We start from the raw sequence: 25,653 nt of genomic DNA on the forward strand, positions 1-25,653 counted from the left end.
GGATGAATATATGATGATATACATATCTTTCGGATGAACCTCTTGCATTGCTGTTTCCATTAATAATATGATTTCATATGCACAAAGTTAAGCCGATATCATTCTATATTCCCTGATAATATATTTGTTTAATATCATTATTAATCCTTAAAAGTGCACACTTGGTGTTTGATACCCCAACAAATTTTTGATCTCTCGAAAACGGTACTGAATTCGAAAAAATGGGTTATTTGTTGCCATCTAGTGTTAATTCAGATGGGTATAAAATCTATTCTATTTTAAGAAAGATGTATGAAACTACTTTTAAAAAAAATGCGAGGTCTAAATGAGCCGTTTATTTTGAAAGTAGCCAAACTCCATTTATGTTCGAATTGAGATATTGAAGGGTTTGCATTTCAATGCAATGAAAAATATACGTACAAGATATTAACGAGTTATACTGCTTAAGTGTATCTAAAGGTTTCAAATTTATATTTTCTATTAAAATAGTGGCAATTATTAAGTAATTAATATGCGTTTTCTAATCACGAATGGAGTTAGGCCACTGTCAAAATCAACAATTTGATTTGTTATACAATTTCAAAGGGACTTAACTCCATTCAACCTAATTTAAGATGCTTCAAATTGAAAAAAACAATACTCAATTTATTTTACATATCTTTAAAATATTTCAGATACATAATTTATGCGATTCCAAACATTTTTTAACTACATAACGTACAAAATTACAAACATAAATTTATTACAAAACAATTTACTACTCATCTATATTTTGTGTGTGAAAGGGATTTGAAGAAATCATGATGTTCCGATGGTATATATCGTAATAGATCAATTATGTCCTTGAATTTTACTGTTGTAATTTGTCTGATATTTTATATAGTGGTGTCAATACAATACATTCGAACTTTTTTGGTCTACCTCAACGTGGTAATAAATTCAGGATTTTAAAATTTTCATTCTCATTCATTGATGTCTTATAGAAAATTTTATATGGTTCATTTCTGACAAAACGCACCCAACATATTTTTAACCAGTTTATTGATTCTTCATCAGAATTCTTTACCCTTTTAAAAATTGCTTCTAATAATTTTGTTCATACAAAATCTTTTTGTCTCATTTTATTTACAATAAAGTATTATCATATTTACTTGGAATATAAGCAACCTCAAATGTTTTATTGATACATAACATGAAGTTGTATAATAACCACGTGCAATCGGAAAATAATACTTGACAAATGGAGTTAGGCCACTTTGAAAATAAATTTTTCATCATTCCGTTGATCGGCAAATTTTCTTGTTACAAAATCTTTATAATTTTAATTATATTTGTAACAAATTGCTCCAGAATAAAAAGATCATGTAAAAATGTAACTATTACGGTAACTAACTCGATTTTTTTGGAAAATGGACTTAGGCCACTTTCAAAATAAACGGCTCAAATATTAAATAGCGGCTTCAGAAGACACGTTCAAAAACGTTGGGGTGTCAAACACCCACAGTGCACTTTAACGTAATTTTAAAAAGTATGCACTTTAAGGGTTAACATTATATATAATAATAATAAATATATGTATAATATTCGTATATAAAAGAGAATATATAAATGTACATCGGCCCAACTATAGTCACGATGCGTTAAATCACGAGCACACGAAGAATAAATGGTCTATATCCATATCTCACTCATTAGATTAAAACAATGTATAGAAAAAAAAATAATCTCTAATCTCTTTCTCTCTTTCTTTCTTTTTCTCTTTCTCTTTTTCTCGGAGAGATTAGAAGAATATGATTTATGAAAGAGTTATGAATATAGATCCACGATACAGGATGAAAATTAATGAGACGAAACGCTATTAGTGTTTCTTGATATATTAGAAGCATACCAAAACTTTAGTTAAGGCTTCCGTAATAAACCCTTTATATTGTCTACAATTATAAAGAACTTACTAATTAAATAAGAAACCTCAGCATCTTTCATTGAAATGATAATAACTATAACGTTCTTGAAAATAGTGCAAGAGAATAATATACGATGCGAAGGTGTTTCGAAGATATAATTGGTGCTGAGGTATTTACAAAAGCACAGTGTAATTACACTACGGTATCTACTATCAATGGGATATAAGAGAAATGACCTAGAATATATATATATGTATATATAATATTTCGTGACATAAAAATGCATTGTACAGGCAATAATCATCCCTCAATAACTAAGATCTTATTTTGGAATGTCGACGTGTTCGATTATATACTAAATGTTTGTTCAAAAACTTCATAGCGGTGCATCATGCGCTATAAGACAAGAGGGGGGGGGGAGAAAGAAAGAGAAAGAGAGAAAAGAGAGAGAAAGAGAGAGAGTATGCTTCTTAATACAAAGTGATAGGAGTATCGTTTAATTATCATTCCAAATGACCTAGAAACTTTGGGGGAGGGGGATTACATATTCGCAAGAGCGTTATCCGTTGAAATTACTATTGAAAATGATGATATATTATTTACAACGTAGTTAGAATGTATTTTATGAAATAGCCAAATAAATGAATGATAAAGCTTAGAAACTTTGGAACGAGTATGGATGCGAAAGCAAATCTTGTTACACGATTTTTTGGCGGCCAATATAATGCTTTGTTTCGTACATAAAAACGCTATTTCTCAAGATAAACTTCACATTTAGATTTTAATTGAATATAAATTAATAAGATTGTTATAAAATATAGGATCACTTTCGCGAAGAAAAAAAAAGTATCACGATAGATATTGGAAAAGCATATTTTTCAAATTAAAAAAAAAAAAAAACAAAAATAAATAACCGAATGTACGAAACATAGCGTTACAACGCTATGACATAATTAACAATCAAGCGATCTTTCTCAATCACGATTTTATAAACATTGTTAAACATGAATAAAGTTGTTCACGAAGACACTTTTTTTTCGGCCGTAATAAATAGATATTATTTTGACATAGGAAAGAAGATTGGAATATTGGCGTTAAGACAAAATACATTGACTGACTCGTGATCATAGCGATTATCTCAAAAACGATTGCGATATGTACAATTTGAATGCCTGGAATGGGTGTCGTGAAAGAATGATGTGCTTCCATGTACCAATCTCATGCCTGGTACACCTCCCAGTGGTACATTATTTTTAAGTAAGGTGTGTAATGATGGCGAAGTGATGGTCACATGACATTAAGAGGTCATATGACTTACCACCCATGTGGTGATTGACAGGATTACCGGGAGGCAGTGACCTGACATCCTGCGTATCCCCAGAAGAATAGAGCGGTACGGACGTCCGATCGTAACAGAACTGATTGTTCTGCATGTCTGGTGTGTTGATAGTGTTGGCGCTCGTGTGGTATATCATAGAAGAATGTTGTTGATTCGAGAAGTGTTGGGTATTGGTGGCATTGTGTGGATTATGAGTCGGTGCTGCAGGGCAACCCGAGTGTGGATGACTAGGTGAAAGAAGAGGTTGTTCCTTATTCACTCCGCCATAGTGTCGGGGCGAACCAACCCCACCTGCAACATTCATTATGTCTATCTTCTTGCCATTTTACTTCAACTTAAACAGTATGTAACTTTGATCAATCGCTAAATTGGGATGCATAGAAATGGATTATTATTCAATCTTTTCACATACATATATTATTTTTTTTTTCAATCTTTCATAAAATTTCATTTATTTTATTTTAATGACTTTCAGTCATTAAATTACATTATATAAAAATACCTTCTCTTCTCTGTATTTAAATCTTATATGATTAATGAAATCATGAACACATATATAGATTTATATGTATATCTATATATATTCATGATTCTATATCAAATCCAATGATAATTGATAAATTATTAAAAGTATTTATTTAGAAGAGTGATATACTTACCCCTTAGAAAATGATCTATAATACTCCGTTCACATGTTTCGTTTTGAATATATAATAGCGTTTACATTATCGTTATTTGTACAAATTGCATATTTTTCTGTATAGTCAAATCATACAGAATTAATCAAGACGTGCTATTATCTTCCATGTAGTATAATTCACTGAGTAGTAGATAAAAAAAAAAAAAGAAAAAAAAAGAAAAAGCAACATCTCTTAAACTATGATCTAAATTTCATGAATTTCCAAACAAGAAGATGTAAAATGTGTATATAGAATGCATCAATTACTCACAACGAAGCTCTTATAACGACGATAGTTTTGACACAGTACATATCATTTAATTCATCACGAACACATCTTCGTAAATTGAGACCATAGATACACTTCGTCTTAGTACGAAGAAAATTACATCACTCTTAGAAACGCACTCGTTGCACTTTCAACGTAAAAATAATTCCAAGAAGGTGGAACCGGGAGAAATTGAAAAAAAAAAAGAGCCGAAGAGGAAAGAAAAAAAAAAATAGAAGGAAGGAGAAAAAGATGAAGAAAAGAAATACACAACTTGAAAGAAAAAGAAAAAGAAAAAAATTTTTTACAAAGAACCAGATTACTCGCGTTACCCGGAGTCTACTAACATAACTTTATTACGAATACGTCAATATGAAATATACACTGTATAATAAAACATCTAAAAGAGGCGGCACACATCTTCGCTCGTCAACCTACATACATTTCATCATTAGACATATCCCTGATGAACACATCAGGGCAAACGAAAATCGTATCGATATGGATAAAAATGGAACAAAACAACAATGTTTAAAATATATACTGATGTATATGTATACATATATATGAATAATAAAAAAAAACGAGTACGCGATTGTTAATTGATTATAGTTTTTTACCTGGCAACTGAGTTGTGGCAGAAGGCGTCGATGTAGTCCGTTGCAAGCGATACTGAGCAGTAGGGTTAGGAGCACCAGGATTTGGACCAGGTGGAAATTGGCTAGCTGTAGGAGATGTAGGTGGGGGAAATGTTTCGGCGGGAAACGGAGATTGCCTTGCAGAGGCTGGTGTTCCAGGCGATGGCATCGACCTCTGCTGTTGCTGAAGTTGTTGTTGCGCGGTTGGTTGTTGTTGAGATCTCACCTGGTTAACGTTAAATAGCCTCGGAGTGGTGCCATAAGTGGTCTACATCACAAATATAATAATGCACAATAGATCGAGACGATGTTGATACGGCGATAGAAACTAAAAAGAAAATAACTTACTGGCGCTACTCGAGGTGATAATGGTTGCGGATGAGAAAAGGACAATATATTGGCAGGAGAATGCGGCGAGAGTCTCGCAGCTGCTGACACTTGTTGACCGCTGTTAAAATTATTATTCACAATGGGACTATATAAAGAGAAAGATTCGTCATGTATAACTGATTGAGATCAAAATAATATTGATTAGATTAACCCTTAACGGTCGTAAGTCACCTGTCACGTGACAACAATACTTTGGCGCTGCGGTCGCACGTCACGTGGGAGGTGACAACGATCGAACCAATCAAAATTCGCGTTTTATGAAATGCGCGCACGATTGACTTGTGAGTTAAGTATCAGTAACAGAACAATTGACTTCTTCACTGACATATCACTGTTTTTTGCACTTAATTTTCAATATATTAAGCCCAAAAATGAATAAAGAAAATAATAGAAATTTCGATAGTGATGATAGCAATGAAAATTTCGAAAGCAGTTCTGAATGTGATGTTCAATCTAGTGATGAGACTAGCAGTCCGATCTTATTGCATCATAAGAAAAGAAAAGTTATGCCCTTAAAATATTCAAGTGACGAAGAATATGATGTAAAATTAGAAAATGTTGATAACTTAGACGATGATTGGATTGAAGTCGACAGTGATGATGATGATCTTCCTAGTAGGATTCCTTTTACAAATATCAATCGCCAAATTTTTGGAAATGTGCAGCAGCCTATAGATTATTTCAAAAAATTTATTACTAACAAACTCATAACGGAAATTATAACGCAAACAAACTCATATGCGAACGAGCAAATTGCAAAGAAAGAATTTTCCGTCAGATCAGTTTGGAAAAATTGGAATAACGTTTCGTATGACGAAATTCTTGCATTTTTTGGTGTGATTTTGAATATGGGTACAGTTTATTTAAGTGACATAAAAGATTATTTTTCCAAAGACTTCACGTGCAATATGCCATTTTTCTCTAAGATTTTTAAGAAGGAGCGTTTTTTTCAAATTTTCTGGATGCTCCATTTACATCAAGACATAAAGAATAATAGCTATCGAAAAACAAGATTTTCGAAAGTCAAAAGCTTTTTCAATTACATTGATTCAAAGTTTAGACAAAACTTTGTTCCCGGAAAAGAAATATGTGTGGATGAAGCTGTAGTACCGTTCAAAGGAAGATTCAGTTGTTTAACTTACAGCCCCAATAAGCCAACTAAGTGGGGAATACGAATATATGTTTTGGCAGATTCAAATACGGGATATGTGTATTCGATATTGCCCTATTTTGGATCTGTTACGTCGGAATCTTTAATTCATCCCGAACTTCCTGTCAATGCAAGGATCGTTTTGCATTTGTACAAAAATCTGCTCGAATCAATCCCTAATTCCGAAGGATATCATCTTTATGTCGACAGATACTATACCAGTGTTCCACTGGCTGAAGAACTGCTTAAAATGAAATGCTATTTAACGAGTACAATAAGAAGTAATAGAAAATTTCTGCCAAGACAAATAAGAAAACCGACTTCTAAAATTAGGACTGTTATCAGATTCCGTTCAAGAAAAAGTAAGTTGTTAGCTTTATCATGGCGAGACAAACGAATTATTACCGTACTGAGTTCATATGATACTGGATCAATGAAAACTGTATCAAGAATAACACGTGGTGGCAATCGCGTAGAACTTAAGAAACCTAAAGTAATTTTGAATTATAACAAATTTATGGGCGGAGTGGACCGCGCAGATTAATTTGGATCTATGTATTGTTTTTTACGCAAAACATTAAAATGGTGGCGGAAAGTTTTTTTCTGGGGAATTAAAGTATCCTCCTTGAATTCTTATATTCTGTATAAAGCTGATTGTAAACATAACAACAGTAAACTAATGTCTCATATAAAATTTATTCGAGAAGTAGTTATGTCTCTAATTGGGAATTTCCGTGAAGGTAAGACTTTGCGATATGGAAAGCCATCAACTATAGATAATGAAGATAGATTAGATGGAAAAGTACATATCTTACAATCTGATGCTAAAGGGAAACATAACGATTGTTTAGTATGTTTGAATCGTAAGTTGCCTGGAGGAAGAAGAACAACGGTATACTTCTGTGAAACGTGCAAGAGAAAACCATTCCTTCATGTTGGAGATTGTTTCAAAAAATATCACACGTTAAAAACATATAAATAATTTTTTTTAAACTGATATATTTGTAATACACCTTCAAAAAATAAGTATAAAATATGTAAATAATATCTAATAAAAATGTTTTTTTGATTAAAAGAGATTTCGCATATTTACCGAAACCAGCTATGACCTAATGGGAATCACGTATGAAAAGCTAGCAACCGATAAGGGTTAAAAAAGAAAAGAAAAAAGAAAGGAATGGAAATACTCACTGTTGTGGTAACGTCGATGGGTGAGAATACGAATGAGCGATTCGGTGACCGGAACTAATCTGGACGGATCCCCCATAACTCGGAGATACTTGGGAGTCAGGGACGCTCGATCGCTGCAATAATAAAATAAATGATCGATTAATCTTTAAATTCAATTTTGTATTAAATCGTGAAAGAAAATTTAGATTACAAAGGGTACCTGTAAAGATACATTCGGCGCAACAGTATTATTTAATAGATTATCAATATTGTGTATGCCTGTTGTAATTTGGTCTGTCGCCGTTGCATTAGATGGGATGAGCAATTGTTGCTGCTGTTGTTGCTGCAGTAATCTTTGCTTCAATTGTTGTTGTTGTTGTTGCTGTTGTATCATTTTAGTACGCTGTTGTAATTGAAGCTGCTGTTGCGTAAACTGCGTGGCAGTCTGCCTAACGACCAATTGAGCATTGAACCTCATCCTTGCTTGTTGTTGATACATTGGAGGTGGTTGGTAACTGTGACTGGTCGTCACGGGTGTCGTTACCAACTAAAATTGACAATTTAATTGTGTTTAGATCAAGTACAAAATAATATTAAAAGACACAATTATAAACGAGCACGTAAACTTACTGCAGTGGAATACGCAGGAGGCGTGCCAGGTATGGTTATGGTGGAAGACGTTGGATTTACGGCAGTTTCGCATAACATCAACGACTTCTGAATAGCATTTATTGCCATTTTTTCATTCATAGCATTGTTTTGCGGTGCCTCAATAACGTCCAGGAGATTTGTTAACGCAGACGATTCTATTGAATCAATATTACAAGATTTAGGTGTACCGGAAAGTCATTACTGGTTTTTCTAATAGATGTCGTTATGCTGGAGTATGCAATGTTATGATTTGACACATATGTCATTTTATTCTGCTGATATCAAGCTTCAAAAGCTATATGGGTTACACTTTGCGAAAGTAACACGTCATAGATTTATACCTCTTTGAAAATGTCAAGTTTCATGCCTGAAAACGTGCATTCGCGGCACGCATTACTTTTCTTATTTAAGGGTTCATTCTGGTTTATCATTTTGAAAAAATCAATTTTTATATTTTTGCATTTTTCGAAAGTAGACATATGTAGAATTATCATACAAAAATTTTAGAACGATCCGAGCAGTTTAAGTATATTATTTTGCGACCCAAACACATAGAGATATTACAGATAGAGGAGACAAACCATCTGCGGTTGTGTAAGTGGAAAATGTCTCTGCATGAATATAGCTGCAAAAAACAAAAGGTTGATGTTGACCTGACAAAAACAGAATTACTTGAAAGATGTTTAGGTGGCCACACTCAAAACAATAATGAGTGCTTCAACAAATGCGTTTGGGCTATGGTGCCTAAACACCTATTTAATGGTAAAAAAAAATTGTTGAAATAACTTCTAAATTGGCAGCTTGTATATTCAACGAAGGTTTTGATCCAATACTGAAAATAATGCACGTTTTGGGGACAAAACTTGGCCCTATCGCAGTCAATTACGCTAGTAACCGCGACAACACGCGCGTGCGCTCAGCCAATCGTTTGAGCGGAGAATCTTTAAAAGAGGCCAGGACACAACGAAAAAAGGCTAGAGTAGAAGAAGAGAGAATGAGTATTTTGAAGAAGCAGAAGGCATACTGTATGGTGCAGGCATCGCAGAATAAGGTAAAGTCAGACTTTTTAAAAATTTTGTGAAAAAACTTTAAACGCGTTTTTCTCGAAACAACGTTTTTTCGGTTGGCGGGCATGATATCTCCGAAACTACTCAACCGATCCTTCTGAAATTTTAACCACATACTCTACACATGAATGGCTATCTCGCATGCTACAACCAAGTCAAAATATTAATTTTTACTATATTTTTTTTGTAAAAAAGTACGAAAAAAATCAACGATTTTTTTATTTTTCGAAAAATGGCCGTCATTTTGTTTTGTTTTCATAAAAATTGATAGTTGTAGCATACCCGATAGTCATTGTCATACTGAATTTAAAACCGTTTAATTTTTTTGTTTTAGACCAACCGTTCTCAAATTTCGATGCCCGCAAACAGCATACCTACGTTTTAAGGGTTCACGTTTGTCAGCCATTTTGAATGTCAAAATATGTTAAAAACAATAAAAAAAAATTTTTTTCTCGTACTTCTAGAGTGTATTTATCATACCCAACAACTTTCATTTGTATATGTATCCTACGAAGCCTAAAAAAAAATCGTGAAAATAGCCTTTTTTTTCGGCGTAAGAACCAGAATGAACCCTTAATTAAAAGAAAAAAGCCGCTGAAAGTCATCTTTTGCTGGTAGAAACTTACGGTGAGCATGCTCTAATCTTAAAAACTTGTGAAGCGTGGTTTCGAAAATTCAAAAGAGGTGATTTCGATGTGCAAGACAAAGAACGGTTCTGGTGGACCGAAAAAGTAAAAAATGCGAAACTGCAGGAGTTATAGGATGAAGACCCAGCCCAAACTCAAAAACAATTGGCAGAAGCGTTAAATGTAGCCCAAGAAACGATTAGCCATCAATTTTTTCCATTTTCCTGAAAATTTCGTGGTTTTTTCCCGAAAAAACCGGTAATGACTTTCTGGTACACCTGATATTTATGTTAGTAATACTTTCGTTACTACGCATAAAAAATGAGCTCAACATATATAAAAATGCATTATTACAATGTCATTGTCGCAATAGCGAAAATGTACGGATAAAGTATCTTTAGATCTTGTTCAACGCTAAATAAATTCTCTCGGTACAGTGATAAATAATTACCTGAGATAGGTTCGTCCGGAACAAATTCAATAACTTGATCCAAAATCTCAGAGAGATCTGGGTCGGACGATTGATTATCCCAAGTACTTGGGTCGGTACACGATTGACGATATTCTCCGCTATCTCCAAATTCCGAATCCACTTGACCCAATTGTGGCCTTTGTTGCTATTTATTGAAAATATTAAAATAAAGAGAATATTAGTGAACATTGATAAAAATCTATGAATTTTTTTTTTAAATTTTGGAAAATTACCTGACTTAGCATGTGAGTGAGGTAGGTGTTGCTGGTTGCTTGACGAGGTAGTTGTCTTGATTGGTTTTGCAGAGGAGTACGAGCCGAAGTAGCCGTTGTTGTGATCGTATTATTCCCACCAACTGTTTGTATGTGGCCACCAGTCCACGGTTGTTGTTGTTGCTGTTGCTGTTGTTGTTGCTGCTGTTGTTGTTGTTGTTGTTGCTGTTGTTGTTGCTGCTGTTGTTGCTGCTGTTGCTGTTGTTGTTGCTGCTGTTGCGACTGATGTTGCTTTAAGCGATCGCCACCAGTACTACCGCGTGGAAGCTTATCCTAAAAGTAAAGTGTACATATGTATCGGTTACGTTAGTAGACATTATTCATGTTGCCGTTTCCAGTCTAATATTATACGAAACTAGAATATCTCTGGTACTTACTTGCGGCGTTGCCGATATCACAGATGCAGGAATAGGTGGTATGGTCGTTGGTTGAGGTGGTTGTTTTGCCAACAACGAAGCTAGCATTTTATTTTTTTCCCATAATTTACTTGTCGCATTCGTCGAAGCGTTAGTACCCGAAGAAGACACCTGATGCGAGCCATCCATTGGTCGTTTAACGGATATATTGAGATCACCATCGTCGCCTGGTCTTTTCTGGCCGACTTGAGTACTACCGAGTCCACTATGATCACTTCCTGATTGCGATGGTGAAGGAGTGCTATTCCGAAAACCAAGACTCCGTAATAGAGGATCGTCATCCCGGCTCTAATAATATAATGAAAGGAAAGGCACTTTAGTAAAATAGTTACGCTAATTTAATAAATCAATTCTTATAACTTTACTATTCTTCAAAAAGATGTGAGTATTCTTCGAAAAGATGTACCTGTTGTTGTTCTTGTATTTTTCTCTCTTCATCTTGATCTTTTAATAACTGTTGAAGAAGTTCATTTCTCTTTTTCAATCCAGCTCGGGCTTCCTCATCCTCGTCATTTGTATCATTTAGTAACTTTAAATATAAAGATCTTTAATATTTACTCTAAAGAAGAAGAAGAAAGAAATGCGCGCATCTTAAAATCTACTTTGCTTAAAGATATAAAAAGAAATAATTGATTTATTTGAAAGGTTAGGATAAAAGATAGAAATGAAGAAAATCACCTGTAGAAGCATATGATTTCCAAGAGTGTTTTTGGAATGCTCCATATTCGATTTTGGCATGTTACTAGGACTTGTTCTCATTTTGTTGTTGTGTTCAGAATGATAATCATCTTCGTCTTGCTGATTCAACAAAATTTTCAATATCCTGTGTTTATTTTGGTTATCTGAATCGTTATTCGTATTGTCCTGATTATCCTCACTAGCACTGGAGCCTTTCGTTAACAAGTTTCTAAGTCTAACAGATTCAGTGGACACGACACTGTTTTGAGTTTCGGCGGGCGTTGAGGCATTCGTCCTGGCAGTTGCATTGTCCATGGTACCGCTGGTAGGACATCCACTTTTTCCTTCCTCGATCCTCTTAGCATTGAGAGCTGGTAAAATGACCGGTGCTGTAGCAGCAGCGGCAGCAGCAACGGCTACCGAAGTAGCACCGTTGGTATTGACATTGGTGTTGTTGTTGACAGGGGTGTTGTTGTTGCCAGCCGAGGCAGCAGCCGCGGCCGCAGCAGCAGCGGCAGCCGCAGCTGCAGCAGCGTTGTTACCAGTCAACGTCGAGGATGACTGCGATTCCTGTAGTGGACTGAACGGGAAGGAATTACTGAAGGTGTGCGCTGCGTTGACCGAAGAGGACGGGCTGAAAGCGCGTAGGGGACTACAGTGAGACGGCACCGCTGAATTAGAGGAAAAGGTTCCTCCTCCCTGGGGACTCGGCGATGTCGGGGCTGGCTGAGAGGGTGGTCGCGAATCTGTTGGCCCGCTTCCTCTCGACTCGGGCCTTTCCGGCCAACCACCGCTACCGTCCAAGTCCCATGACGAGCCGCGGAAGAAAGGTTCGAATTCCAAGTCCATGCTCCCGGAAAAGTGGTTGAACGAATTACTCGTAGTTAGCGAGGCTAATGAGTTGCAAGAATCGCCGGTACTAAAGGCGATCGAGTTTGACGACGTAGCAACGTGCGTCGTCCCCGTCAATTCACGACCACCACTGATACCACTCACTTGACCGTTTAGATGTGCCACGGACATCAACAGACCACCCACGTTATTGTTATTGTTACCATTATTATTATTACTATTATTTGCACAACGGTTACTAGAATGTCCCGAGCACACTTTGTTGTTGGAAAGCTGACCACCCTCGATAGGCGTTAAGTCATTGTCCCTATCATGGACAAAAACCAAAACACATGTATCGCCAGTTAGCACCAGAGATCTCTTAACGCTAGACCTTTTAACGCTACAATTTTTAACGCTAGATCTTAACGATATGTGCAATGAATGCGTAATATACGAGTATATATATGCGTATATGTGTTATACAATTTTCATTATCGTCCTTCAGTGAACAGTGTATGTCAGTCATTAAGTCTCTTTCAAAAAACAAAACAAAAATATTATTTTAAACAAGCTAAATTTTAATCCATCTGCTATGCTTTCCTGGAACAATCAATACAGATTGAAAAGAGAGAACAAACTCTGACCGATACTGTACACTGCTCATTAATGCGAAATTTCAATCTAGCTTAAATTTTGTTTTTTTTTTCTTTTAATTACGTAATATGTACATCGTGAAAGTGCGTACGAATAAAGAGCGTTTTTACACGTGTGTGACTATCCTTGTGTTACATTACACCATATTTTTTGAACGAATAAGATGTTACATATCGATCAGATAACATAGCAGCTTTTGTAATCTTTCAAAATGATCATTGGACAGGTTGTATGGTCAACAGGTTGTAACACTAATGAATCTTATGAAATGAAATTGATATATAATGGAATAAGCGAGCGTTGAATCGTGCTATATTTGTTACAATTAGTTTAATCATTGATGCAGAAATATACGTAATATTACGTACAATGTAGGAAAGGCAATGTGATATTAGAAATAGTGTTATTTTAATTTCAAGAGTGGCCAGATCTCCAACACCGAAAAAATTTCAAAGTACGCCTCATGCATTCCCGTCTAATCGAATAAGAAACAACAATAACATAATGCGAGTACGAAATTTTGCATTCCTAAAGCTTTCGTAATAACGTGGCATAAAATCAACGGTAAAAGTGTTAAATAATGTATGATAAGCAAATCATTTCTTCGCGCGAATGAGAATAAAATAGAGAGTAGAGTTTAAAATAAGAAACGGTAAAAAGAAAGATCTTGTAGAATATAAGAATACCCAATTTAACGATAAAGTTACATTAAACAAGATAAAAGAAATGAAAGACTGGTGGTGCATACAATATGTAACCAGTGTATACATAAAAAGAAAAAAAAAAGAAACACCTAACGCCAGTATAGTTCTCTCTCTTAATTCGAATCGTCTCTCGCACGTTGTTTTAATATTTCGGAGTAACGGTGGGGGAGGAGGTTTATTTCGGATTGTTCACGAATGTCGTGTGTCGATTACAATAAAATACGATAGAAATAAATAAAAAAAAAACCCCGACTAAAAAAAATTGACTTACCCAATGATGGAACAGGTGGCCATCATGAAGTCCGATTCGTGGCCGTTAATCACATTCGCTTTGAAAAGTTTCGACTTCGTTTGTATATTAAGGAACTTATCAGGGCTAACGCGCAGTCGATAAACGGCGCTCATACTCTCTCCAATTTGAAGCGTATCGTTCAAATGTGTAGTTAAATTATTGAGATCATGAGGGTGACACAAATCCTTTATCATCGTACCGATCATGTTCTGCAAAACGATGAAAATCCTTTTTTTGTTATTTGTTTTTCTGATATGTCTATGATAAGATAAGTAAACGTAATCGCATAAATATAAACCCTAGGACTATTAGTTCAAGTGAAACACAAATGGCCAAGTTTCTATTTCGGCACGTTTGTAATAATAGTCGCGTAATATAAGAAATAAAAGTGTTATATATCCTTACCTTGCTCAGATAGTTGGAATAAGTCAACGACAACCAACTAAAATCGACCGCGATGATTTTGCCCGTAATATCCAATTTAACAGTGAATTGTTCGATCGGTACATTTATGGACTTGTCGCTTGGTGGTATTCTACGTGCTACGCACATTACGCAAGGACCACCAACGTCTGGGGATTCGGAGGACACATCACCGCTCTCGAGTCGTTCGGTATTACTTGTCAAAAGAGACGAACAGATTTGCATTGACTCGTATTTTGATACCCTTTGTTGCTTCTCCTCCATCGTCTCGTCTTTGTCATCGGGAGGCTTTACCAGGAAGCGGCAAACGAAAGTACGACTTCTCGCTTGAGGCTGCGGCTCGCTCGTCCAGCCTAATAACAATCGTAACAAATCAAATTAAATATATTTCAAGATCTTAATAAACCCTCTCCTAAACTCTCTTTCTCACGACCATGAAGTTATTTTATTTCCCCGATCCTATTCTACATTTAATGAAATTATTACTAAATATATATATATATATATATATGAATTAAAAATAATGTAAAATATAAATTCTTAAGAATTAATAAATGTTCATTTGATCGTTAAATAGAGGTAATTAATGCGATATTCATTCAATCCTAACGATGTAATTACAGACTAAAAGTGAAATTAGCACGTTTCATTGTTGAGATAACTACCTAATGACATGGGCAACAACGTAGGCATGAAGGTGTTGTGGTCTCCATGATGTATAATATTATATATATCTTTTCCCAATACATCGTCCTTCGTATAATTGATATACTGAATAATGTTATCCGTTACGTATTCCACTCGTCCCTCGCTATTTAAGACGAACAGGAAACCGTCTAACGCCTGTAAAAATAAAAATAAAAATAAAATAATAAAAAACAAATGTAGGCGCACAGTTATACATGGAAGTATCATTAAATTTGATAAGATGAGAGAAAAAAGTCATCCCACGAAAAAGAAAGCAAGTACCTATCGTAGGAAGCTGTTAATAGTCTTACAAGCAATATTCTTTTTGATATCAGCAAAACATATATATATATATATATGAGTATAGGTCTGTACTATTTCCTTATGTGGCCAAGCTGTTCTCCTTTTAACAACTTCCTGCAAATAATTGATCGAGATCGGATCTAAGCCACGTTCCGGATTGTTTACCGACACGCGGTGATTGTTGTTGTCTTCTTCCTTTTCTTCTTCTTTTAAATATTAGTCTCAAGAAGAAGAAGAAGAAGAAGAAGAAGAAGAAGAAGAAGAAGAAGAAGAAGAAGAAGAAGAAGAAGAAGAAGAAGAAGAAGAAGAAGAAGAAGAAGAAGAAGAAGAAGAAGAAGAAGAAGAAGAAGAAGAAGAAGAAGAAGAAGAAGAAGAAGAAGAAGAAGAAGAAGAAGAAGAAGAAGAAGAAGAAGAAGAAGAAGAAGAAGAAGAAGAAGAAGAAGAAGAAGAAGAAGAAGAAGAAGAAGAAGAAGAAGAAGAAGAAGAAGAAGAAGAAGAAGAAGAAGAAGAAGAAGAAGAAGAAGAAGAAGAAGAAGAAGAAGAAGAAGAAGAAGAAGAAGAAGAAGAAGAAGAAGAAGAAGAAGAAGAAGAAGAAGAAGAAGAAGAAGAAGAAGAAGAAGAAGAAGAAGAAGAAGAAGAAGAAGAAGAAGAAGAAGAAGAAGAAGAAGAAGAAGAAGAAGAAGAAGAAGAAGAAGAAGAAGAAGAAGAAGAAGAAGAAGAAGAAGAAGAAGAAGAAGAAGAAGAAGAAGAAGAAGAAGAAGAAGAAGAAGAAGAAGAAGAAGAAGAAGAAGAAGAAGAAGAAGAAGAAGAAGAAGAAGAAGAAGAAGAAGAAGAAGAAGAAAAAGAAGAAGAAGAAGAAGAAGAAGAAGAAGAAGAAGAAGAAGAAGAAGAAGAAGAAGAAGAAGAAGAAGAAGAAGAAGAAGAAGAAGAAGAAGAAGAAGAAGAAGAAGAAGAAGAAGAAGAAGAAGAAGAAGAAGAAGAAGAAGAAGAAGAAGAAGAAGAAGAAGAAGAAGAAGAAGAAGAAGAAGAAGAAGAAGAAGAAGAAGAAGAAGAAGAAGAAGAAGAAGAAGAAGAAGAAGAAGAAGAAGAAGAAGAAGAAGAAGAAGAAGAAGAAGAAGAAGAAGAAGAAGAAGAAGAAGAAGAAGAAGAAGAAGAAGAAGAAGAAGAAGAAGAAGAAGAAGAAGAAGAAGAAGAAGAAGAAGAAGAAGAAGAAGAAGAAGAAGAAGAAGAAGAAGAAGAAGAAGAAGAAGAAGAAGAAGAAGAAGAAGAAGAAGAAGAAGAAGAAGAAGAAGAAGAAGAAGAAGAAGAAGAAGAAGAAGAAGAAGAAGAAGAAGAAGAAGAAGAAGAGAGAAGAAGAAGAAGAAGAAGAAGAAGAAGAAGAAGAAGAAGAGAGGGGGGGGGGGGGGGGGGGGGGGGGGGGGGGGGGGGGGGGGGGGGGGGGGGGGGGGGGGGGGGGGGGGGGGGGGGGGGGGGGGGGGGGGGGGGGGGAGAAGAAGAAGAAGAAGAAGAGAGAAGAAGAAGAAGAAGAAGAAGAAGAAGAAGAAGAAGAAGAAGAAGAGAGAAGAAGAAGAAGAAGAAGAAGAAGAAGAAGAAGAAGAAGAAGAAGAAGAAGAAGAAGAAGAAGAAGAAGAAGAAGAAGAAGAAGAAGAAGAAGAAGAAGAAGAAGAAGAAGAAGAAGAAGAAGAAGACGATGTCGATGCACGATTGCGTTCAATTAATCGTCAAGTCGTAATACATAAATAGAAATCGATCATTATCAGTTTTACCTCCAATAGAATAGGACCAACTTGATCGTTGGACAGTATGTTAGGATTTGACGAAGATACTTCCCCTTGTTGCACGGCATGACTGTTCGAGCCCTCTTGTTGTCTGATGTGCCGAATCTGTAAGGTAAAACATTGATGTCAGAAAATACATGTAAACGTAGTTTAGTAAGCATAAATGTATTGTCGGCACGTGGTAGTAGGTTGACCTACTAACTGGCTGGCAGCTATTGAAAATCTGATTTTATTTTGCAAAGGAAGCTTTTTTATCTTATCCAAAGAAAAGAAAATAAATAATACAAAAAAATATATATATATAAAAAAAAACAGGAAAGATGATATATCCGGTAAAAAAAAAGAAATGTTTTTTTTTTGTTGAATTACAAGTAGAAAAAAAATATACATATAAATTTTATTAAATATTTTTGTTCTCAACGACCATTGTAAGTTTTCGTGTAAGAGAACACAATGTGTAGTAGTGGTGTCCAACGAGATCCGTATATTGATGAGAATAAATTTCATACGAATGACGCATACCCCTCCAATGCAACACACTTCGACTTTTACAAATGCAATCTCATTTTTCTACATGTCGAAAAATGGAACGAGATGCCGACGATGCTAAAAATTTTTATAACGTAAATCACTGGGCGCGCGAGCAAAGCTTTCACCAGTTATTCGAGATTTCCAAAAAGAAAAGACGAGTAAAAGAAATAAACACCTTAAAAGATGCGTACAAAGAATTCATGCATTCTCTTTCATTGAATAATGCTATTCGTTTTTCTTTTACCACGCCATTGCAATTTCACGCATAAAGATAATACGAAATGCTGATTCGACTTTTCCTCCTTCTTCCCGCGATCATGAATCGTTCGAAGAATTTAAATCGAACGTTCCATTCATATAATTATTTTATACGAATAAGAATTCATTTATGTATTTTATTATAAAATATGATTCGATAGAAAAGGAATGAGATATAATTATACGAAGTAGCGAAAGTTTTAGAATATTCTAGAATCGTAATTGTGACGTCGAGCAACTTTGTTTCAATGATACAAAAAAAAATAATAGAAGGAAAAAAAAATATAGAAAGAAGATTTGACGCATAACGAAAATTCAAAATGGAAAAGTCGTTCGTTTTTGCGATTCATTCGATTCGATGATCGTGATAGTACCTAAATGGGCAGGCAAGGCGGACAAACGAGAAAATAATCAGGTTGGGTGACCTCCATCCGCCATTTTAAAACCAAAATAGTCACGTGTTCTGGAATACTACTCTATATACAATGGATGCATCCACGAGGCAGAGAAGCTTGCTTGCAACAATATCGCTTCGTCGTTTAACACTTTCGCTAAAGCATTTGTAAAAGTTTCAAACTTATCAGACAGAAAAATCGAATGAATTATAAAAAGCAAATTTACAAATTAATGACGATGACGATTTTACATTAGCAATCGACGACGAAGGTAAGGCATAGTAGAATCGTGTACGTTCTAATATCTTTAATAAATTTAAGATTATGTTTTCAGTGGTTACTGGAATACATAAGTATCTATTGAAAGTATTAAATAACGATCATTAACGATTCCATGTAAAATAACATTTCAACGGGTTAAAACACAACGGAAACGGTAAATTTTATTCACAAGAGTCACTTAATTATTTCCTACAGAAAGCGCGAGTCAGGCAGGTCAAGCTAAAACGTAACGAATGAATGTTACGAGCTGTTTCGAACAATGGTTAAAAAGTTCTACTAAAGTTTATAGTAGTAAGTATTGCCTACGATATGGAAGAAGATCGAAAGAGAGGCCCGGCAGCAGTAAAAAGACACAATCCTGTTCGAGATGAGTCATTTTTCGTTCGGTGCATCGTCTTATACCCACCACCACCATGCGCGCTTGTAAGAAAATCCTCTGGAAGACCTCAAAAAGTGAGTGAGCTTATCTCAAGGAAGAAAAGTAAAAGATTTCATCATGGATCCATAAAGAGAAATAAAGAAGAAACTTTTGCTACCTCGAAGAACGTCCGTCGTAAATGCGTCACAGAGAACTTACCGTTGGAGAAGGTGGTACGGTGGGGGTGGGATAACTGAGGGATTGTGAGTCGCATATGGCTCCTTTTCTCCTCCTATTTGTTCCGGCAAGGTAAGAGAAGAGAACCTCCCCCCACTATATTTCAAGTAGGGAACTCACTTGCTCTTCGACTACAGAACTTTTACTTCTTTTCTTTGTTTTTTTCATGTTTTTTTTTTTTGACAAAAAGGTGCATGGATTGGTGCCTAATGAACTTAAATCGTAGGGGAATGGATTTATTGATGGCGAGGACGGACGGGACCGTGCGGGCTCACGACAGAGAAGAAGAACTTGCCCACCCTTGACGTACGCAAAAGAAAGAGAAAAAAGTAAGACAGAAGATCTCTGCAAAACCGACCAACATTCATGGTCAAAGAAGGAATGAGGAGAAGTGTTGAGCGTCCTTGAGCTCGTATTTCGCAGCTCCGATAGATCGCGCTCGTAATCTCGATAGATTTAAACGGACAGACATGCGGCTATGATGGTATGATGGTATGATGGTATGATGGTATGATGGTATGATGGTATGATGGTATGATGGTATGATGATGATGATGATGATGATGATGATGATGATGATGATGATGATGATGATGATGATGATGATGATGATGATGATGATGATGATGATGATGATGATGGTGATGATGATGATGATGATGATGATGATGATCACGACTATGACTATGTGACTATGAAAACGAATAATATGAAAAGAATTGAGAAGAATAAGAGTCAACGACAAGGGCGATGACGATAACGATGACGATTGCAATGACGGCGACGATAGTAAAAATGGCGACAGTAAAGAAGAAGACGATGCTGGTAGTGATAGATATATAGTGGTAGTGGTAGTGATGATGATGATGATGATGATGATGATGATGATGGTGGTAGTAGTAGAGGTAGAGGTAGTGGTAGTGTTGTGGTAGTGGTGGTGGTGGCCTCGAAAAGTCGGTGACTCCACCGAGTCCGACAAACGGTGTGCGATGTTGCCGCTAGTCGTTTCACGATGGCACACGCATATGCGCGTGCGCGTGCATATACATACATATGTAAGAGAGTATCTCAATACCTCTAGCTCTATTTTAACGTAATAAATTTTTAACTCCAGTTTGTCCCATCAATCTTTTCTAACGTATAATTTATGAAAAAGAAAAGAACAAAATAAAGAAAAGAAACAAAGTCCAAGCTAAAAGAGAAGATAAAAATGGATACAAAGAGAGAGAGAGAGAGAGAGAGAGAGAGAGAGAGAGAGAGAGAGAGAGAGAGAGAGAGATCTTCCTCGATTATTGGTACGTATGTATGTATATATCTTCCTTTTATCGAGGTCAAAGTCCGCTCTAGACCTAGAGAATCAAGAAGAGGATCGAAATACGATGCTGCACAAATTCTTTCAATTCGCTTCTTCTCTTGGGAGACGTAATCGCTGCTGTTGCTGTTGTGTTGTTACTGTTGCTGTTGCTGTTGCTGCTGATGCTGTTGCTGCCGTATCTCTTTCAGTCTTCTCCTCTTCATCCTCCTCATCTTCCTCATCCTTCTTTTCCTCCCCCTTCCCCAGCAGCCGCTTGTCGGTGCCCCGCTGAAAGACCATGCGCAAGCGTTACTGCGCACGTGACGTCACGCAGATCCATGCTCAGGTAGCTCTCTCGGGTTGTAACGCCGCGAAAAAGGATGCTTCCTATTGATCTCAGTGACGTCATTCAAGGTCGCGTCACGAGATTCTGACTGTCTGTCTGACTGACTGGCTGACTAGCTGACTGACTGACTGACTGACTGACTGACTGACTGACTGACTGACTGACTGACTGACTGACTGACTGACTGACTGACTGACTGACCGATCGACTGATAGACTAACTCTTTTTTTTGTCTTCTTTTCCTTATTGTATTTACCGTTCACATACTTTCTTTCTGTCTATAGATTTGCGTTACATTATGTATGCTGTAAAAATATTTATTTCTAAATAAGAGATCTTCAAGTTGCCTCCATTTAAAGTAATAAAAGTGAATAGTGGACCAATCGAGATGAAACAAAACCGACTATTATAGAACCGAATGAGTCTATGAAGATTGATTAGATCTATCGAAAAGTTTTCTGACCGTTCAAAGTACAATTTTATTTATACAAAGATAAAACTTTTATCACAAAGACAAGATGATAAAGCTGTTAACATTAATGAATAATTGTATCTAAAATATATAAAGAATATATATAATTCATGTAAATTATGATAAAAATATATTTAAATATTTCGAGAACATTTCGATAGTAGATCTGTTAAATAAAAATAGGTGAAAGAGAAAAGTATTTAAAAAAAAAAAAAATTAAAGAGAAAGAAAAAGAATGAAGAAAAAGGCAAATGCGCGAGTATAGTTTCGTTTGGTTTCGTTACAAAGTTGTCGCCTTCGGAATCGACACGTGCTCGGACGTGAAGCGCACACGATTTCAGCACAACGTGCTCGAGTGAGAGAATGAGCGAATCAGCGAAAGAGAGATGGCAAATAAGGTAGATGTGAGAGGGAGGGGAAGGGGAAAGGGGTTGAGAAAGACGGGAAGTCGTAACCCTTCTCTTTCCTTTGAACACGGACGCGCACGCATAAGCGCACGCATACACCATAAACGCAGGCGCACTCGCGCACTCGTGCGCATTTGTCCCATAACTGATAACCGGGCGTAGATTATGGACAATTTTTCTACGATTTGGAAAACTTTACAAGAAGCACTGATAAAATATCACCCAAAGAAGAGAAAAAGACTGCTCTCTTTTCTTTGAAAAACGAGATCGAGGTTTGGCTTCTTATCGCATTTGTGACCCTGATGCCGAACATTCAATTTTTTCTTTCTTTCTAGTTTAATGCGATTATATAGCGTAAATAAATGTGACACAGTATCTCTTGAAATTTATTCTAAACGTTTTACCGTAATATTTGACTTATCAACAAGTATAATAAAATCGTCGTCTCCTAAAAATGTCTTATAAATAAATCGTATATATATAGAAGTTTGCATTTAAATAGGATTAGAGAAAATCAGAAATGAAGCGACGAGAAAATAGAACAAATATTTTCGTCTAAAGATCCATTTCTTGGATTTACCAAAAACCGCCCCAAAAAAAAACGTGTAAACAAATTTAGAAAATACACTCTCTCCTTATGTCGTCTCGTTTCTCGTTTGGTATTATAACGCGTTGAAATTTCGATGAAAACCACGATAATTTGTTTTTTATTCCACTATCGGATGTATAAAGATTGCATATACGTACGCAATAAGAAGAAGAAGAAGAAAAAGAAGAAGAAGTAGAAGAAGTAGAAGAAAGGTGCATACGCGTTTTGTTGAAGGAGCAAACGCGCGTACCAAGATCGATTCAACGAACGGAGAAGAAAAAAAAAGACGAGCTTGGCCCAGATTCAGAAGATATTGCTCGGTCGACGACTCCAGAAGTAGTCTCGTGTTGTATACCTTTACTTTTCTTCCCAAAGAAAGCAAAAGCCCTTTCTCTTCTTTCACACAGTTTTTCTCTATCCACCACTCTGAACGACGACGTTTGTAGTACGATGATTACTACTACTTATATCATTTCACATTAGGACACCATACCATTATTAAATTTCCATTAAAAAGAAATATATATATACGTCAATTAATGACACGACGAAGAACTTTTTTTTCTTTTCACTTTTAACTATTCAAAACACAGAAAAAAAAAAAAAGAAAAATATTTTCAAGAGGAATGTTTCGAATACGATTCGTTTCAAAATGACAATATATTACTCTGTGGCTATCAACGGCACGATATCCCACGGACATCCTGGAAGGAACTCGGTAATCCCGCCTACGCGACGACGACGTTTCTTCTAATCGCAAGTAGACCCTCATCCCCTCTTCTTCCCTTCCTTTCCCTTTCCACCCCCTACCTATATAGTATCAAATGTTCTAAGCCGAAAAAAGAATAATCTAACCGTAATAGTCCAAAAGTAATTGGTTTACGCATATAGATGACATTAGATGCGTCAACATTCCTATCTCTAATAATCTTTGAATGTTCTAACAAAGAGTAGCAGCACTATGAATCAAATGAAACTATCAATGTCAAGTCACTTTTTGGTTTTCCTCGAATTTCTCAAACTTTCCGACTGGAAATGACTAAATGTATTTCTCAATAATAATGACGAAGCAATGTAAATGGTGATGATAATAATTATAATGATAATAGTAGTTTATAATACGTTCCATAGATCTTGCTTAATTCTTTGATGCGTTCCCGTATCCATTTATAGATAATAAATTTTGTAACGTTTCGGTTTAATTTAAAGAAAAAAAAATACATTTATTAATAAATCAACCTAATATAGAATGAAAAATGACTATTTATTATAGTGTATGAAATGAAATGTTTTGTACAAGAAGAGGTCGGTAAACTTTGGATTAAACAAAACGAAATCTCGGGATATTTTCTCTCAAACGAAAAGTATCGATTGTTAATTGGTATTAGTGATAAAAAGATATACATTTTCATATTGATAAAACGTATGCTATCGATAAGGACGTTTTAACGTTTGTACGATCATAACTAATCGATAATATACCCAATTTCTTTTAATCGACAAATCTTTTTCTACGCATAACCTATTTATTAAGTACTTACTTATTAAAAAAAAAAAAAAAAAAAAAAATGAAGTATCGTCGAAAATCTTGATGGTCCACGTTTTGTATCACGATTAACACACAAAAATCGTACAAACACGTACACGTACACACATACTCATTGCATTACCGAAGTAGAATATTTAAAGAAATATCAACGCGAGCATATCGATATGGTCGTTGTTGAACAAGATAGCGAATCGTTATCGATAGGAAAATAAATTTGATTTAAAAACACGTTCTCCGACGACCACGAAACAAATTTCGAGATCGATTTTTTCCTCCTATGATATACCTGATTTTTTTCCTTTTTTTATTATTGGCTAACGACATTTGTATGAATTAATTTGAAAAAAAAAAAAAATCGAATATAAGAGAAAACTTACTTGATCGACGGTTCTTTGAAGGATCTGACATTTGTCGGTCTTGCCAGAGCTCATGTCCGTGACGGAAATCAGCTCGGCAAGCTCATCGAAATACAGGTTCTCCTGGTTACGTCGTCGTTTTTCGTTAAGGCACTTGTTACTGTAAACAAATCAAAAATAAATGTCATTTTATCACGTATTCTTATTAAGGGGTAACACCACTATAGAATTTTCAAAAAATCGTTTTTTTTTTAAACATAAAGTGTACTTTAGACATCAAAAAACATTATGCACTTGGTCCTGTAGAAAAAAAAATGTTTAACAGAGCAAAATCCTATTTTTACGAAACGTCTCAAAGCGCCTCGAATAGTGATAACAAAACTTTACACGCGTTTTTCTCGAAATTACATTTTTAAAATCGGGCGGACTCAGAACTCGAGCATCATTTAACCGATTGACTTGAAATTTTGAAGATAGTTTGATAGTTGTATTTTCTACAGAAGTAAATATCCGATTTTTAATTGAATGTAAACTTTTAATTTTATAAACAATTTTCTACATTTTTTTTCGTCGAAAAGTCGATTTTTTTATTCAAAGTTGAGTCATTTTCACAAAATTTGATTTAGGGAGAAATCCGTATGTACTTCTCAAAATAATAGTACATAGATTAAGAATTTCTTTTGCTTTTAAACAATTAGCATGGATGTGTCCAAACAGATTGAACGATTGACTTTTTCAAAATATTAATTTTTTACAAAATGGCACACTTTTGAAAATAAAGTTCCTAATTTTAACAAACAAACAAAAAAACGCCTATTTTCGGTTAAAAAAAATATATTAATAAAAAATAAAAAACTGATCGTTCAATCTGTTCAGACACATCCATACTAATTATTTACATTGATTTTTTTTATTTCAGATGATCCAGTAATGAGATTTTTTATTCACCGCAAACCACCTTTTTTTTGGACCTCACGCAGATTGGCTATAACTCGCTTGTGTCTCAATATTTTTACATACAAAAATTATTGTAATATCTTCAAACATGTATATTTTGAACTACAGATGAACGTAAGTAAATAAATAAATCAGTTAAAAAAAAAAAATCGTAAAAAAAAGCGTTTTTTTCGGATCTCTAAGTATATATAACCCCTTAACATAAATTAAAAGTTATAAAATATACT

At 35.3% G+C, this 25,653-nt stretch overlaps 1 protein-coding gene across 11 annotated transcripts in view; it reads right to left on the reverse strand.

Moving 5' to 3' along the window:
• Positions 1–25,653, reverse strand: part of LOC107067782 (uncharacterized) — a 56,635-nt gene that overhangs the window by 8,105 nt on the left and 22,877 nt on the right. For 7 of the 11 annotated variants that reach the window (XM_089172116.1, XM_015323589.2, XM_015323590.2 and 4 more), the window contains 16 exons: positions 24,491–24,629; positions 17,384–17,500; positions 15,293–15,470; positions 14,610–14,980; positions 14,184–14,413; positions 11,721–12,879; positions 11,449–11,571; positions 11,004–11,330; positions 10,588–10,899; positions 10,334–10,499; positions 8,169–8,344; positions 7,759–8,085; positions 7,560–7,672; positions 5,177–5,303; positions 4,811–5,096; positions 3,223–3,534 (listed from right to left, as the gene is read on the reverse strand). In XM_089172116.1, the coding sequence (XP_089028242.1) occupies positions 3,223–3,534; positions 4,811–5,096; positions 5,177–5,303; positions 7,560–7,672; positions 7,759–8,085; positions 8,169–8,344; positions 10,334–10,499; positions 10,588–10,899; positions 11,004–11,330; positions 11,449–11,571; positions 11,721–12,879; positions 14,184–14,413; positions 14,610–14,980; positions 15,293–15,470; positions 17,384–17,500; positions 24,491–24,629 (4,463 nt within the window). The remainder of the gene's footprint in view (positions 1–3,222; positions 3,535–4,810; positions 5,097–5,176; positions 5,304–7,559; positions 7,673–7,758; positions 8,086–8,168; positions 8,345–10,333; positions 10,500–10,587; positions 10,900–11,003; positions 11,331–11,448; positions 11,572–11,720; positions 12,880–14,183; positions 14,414–14,609; positions 14,981–15,292; positions 15,471–17,383; positions 17,501–24,490; positions 24,630–25,653) is intronic. The other 4 variants (XM_089172122.1, XM_089172117.1, XM_089172119.1 and 1 more) reach the window with 4 other exon arrangements.

The sequence above is a fragment of the Polistes dominula genome, unplaced genomic scaffold, assembly GCF_049000335.1.
Source record: "Polistes dominula isolate Pdom_NZ unplaced genomic scaffold, Pdom_raw_medaka contig_73, whole genome shotgun sequence".
NCBI classification, from domain to species: domain Eukaryota; kingdom Metazoa; phylum Arthropoda; class Insecta; order Hymenoptera; family Vespidae; genus Polistes; species Polistes dominula.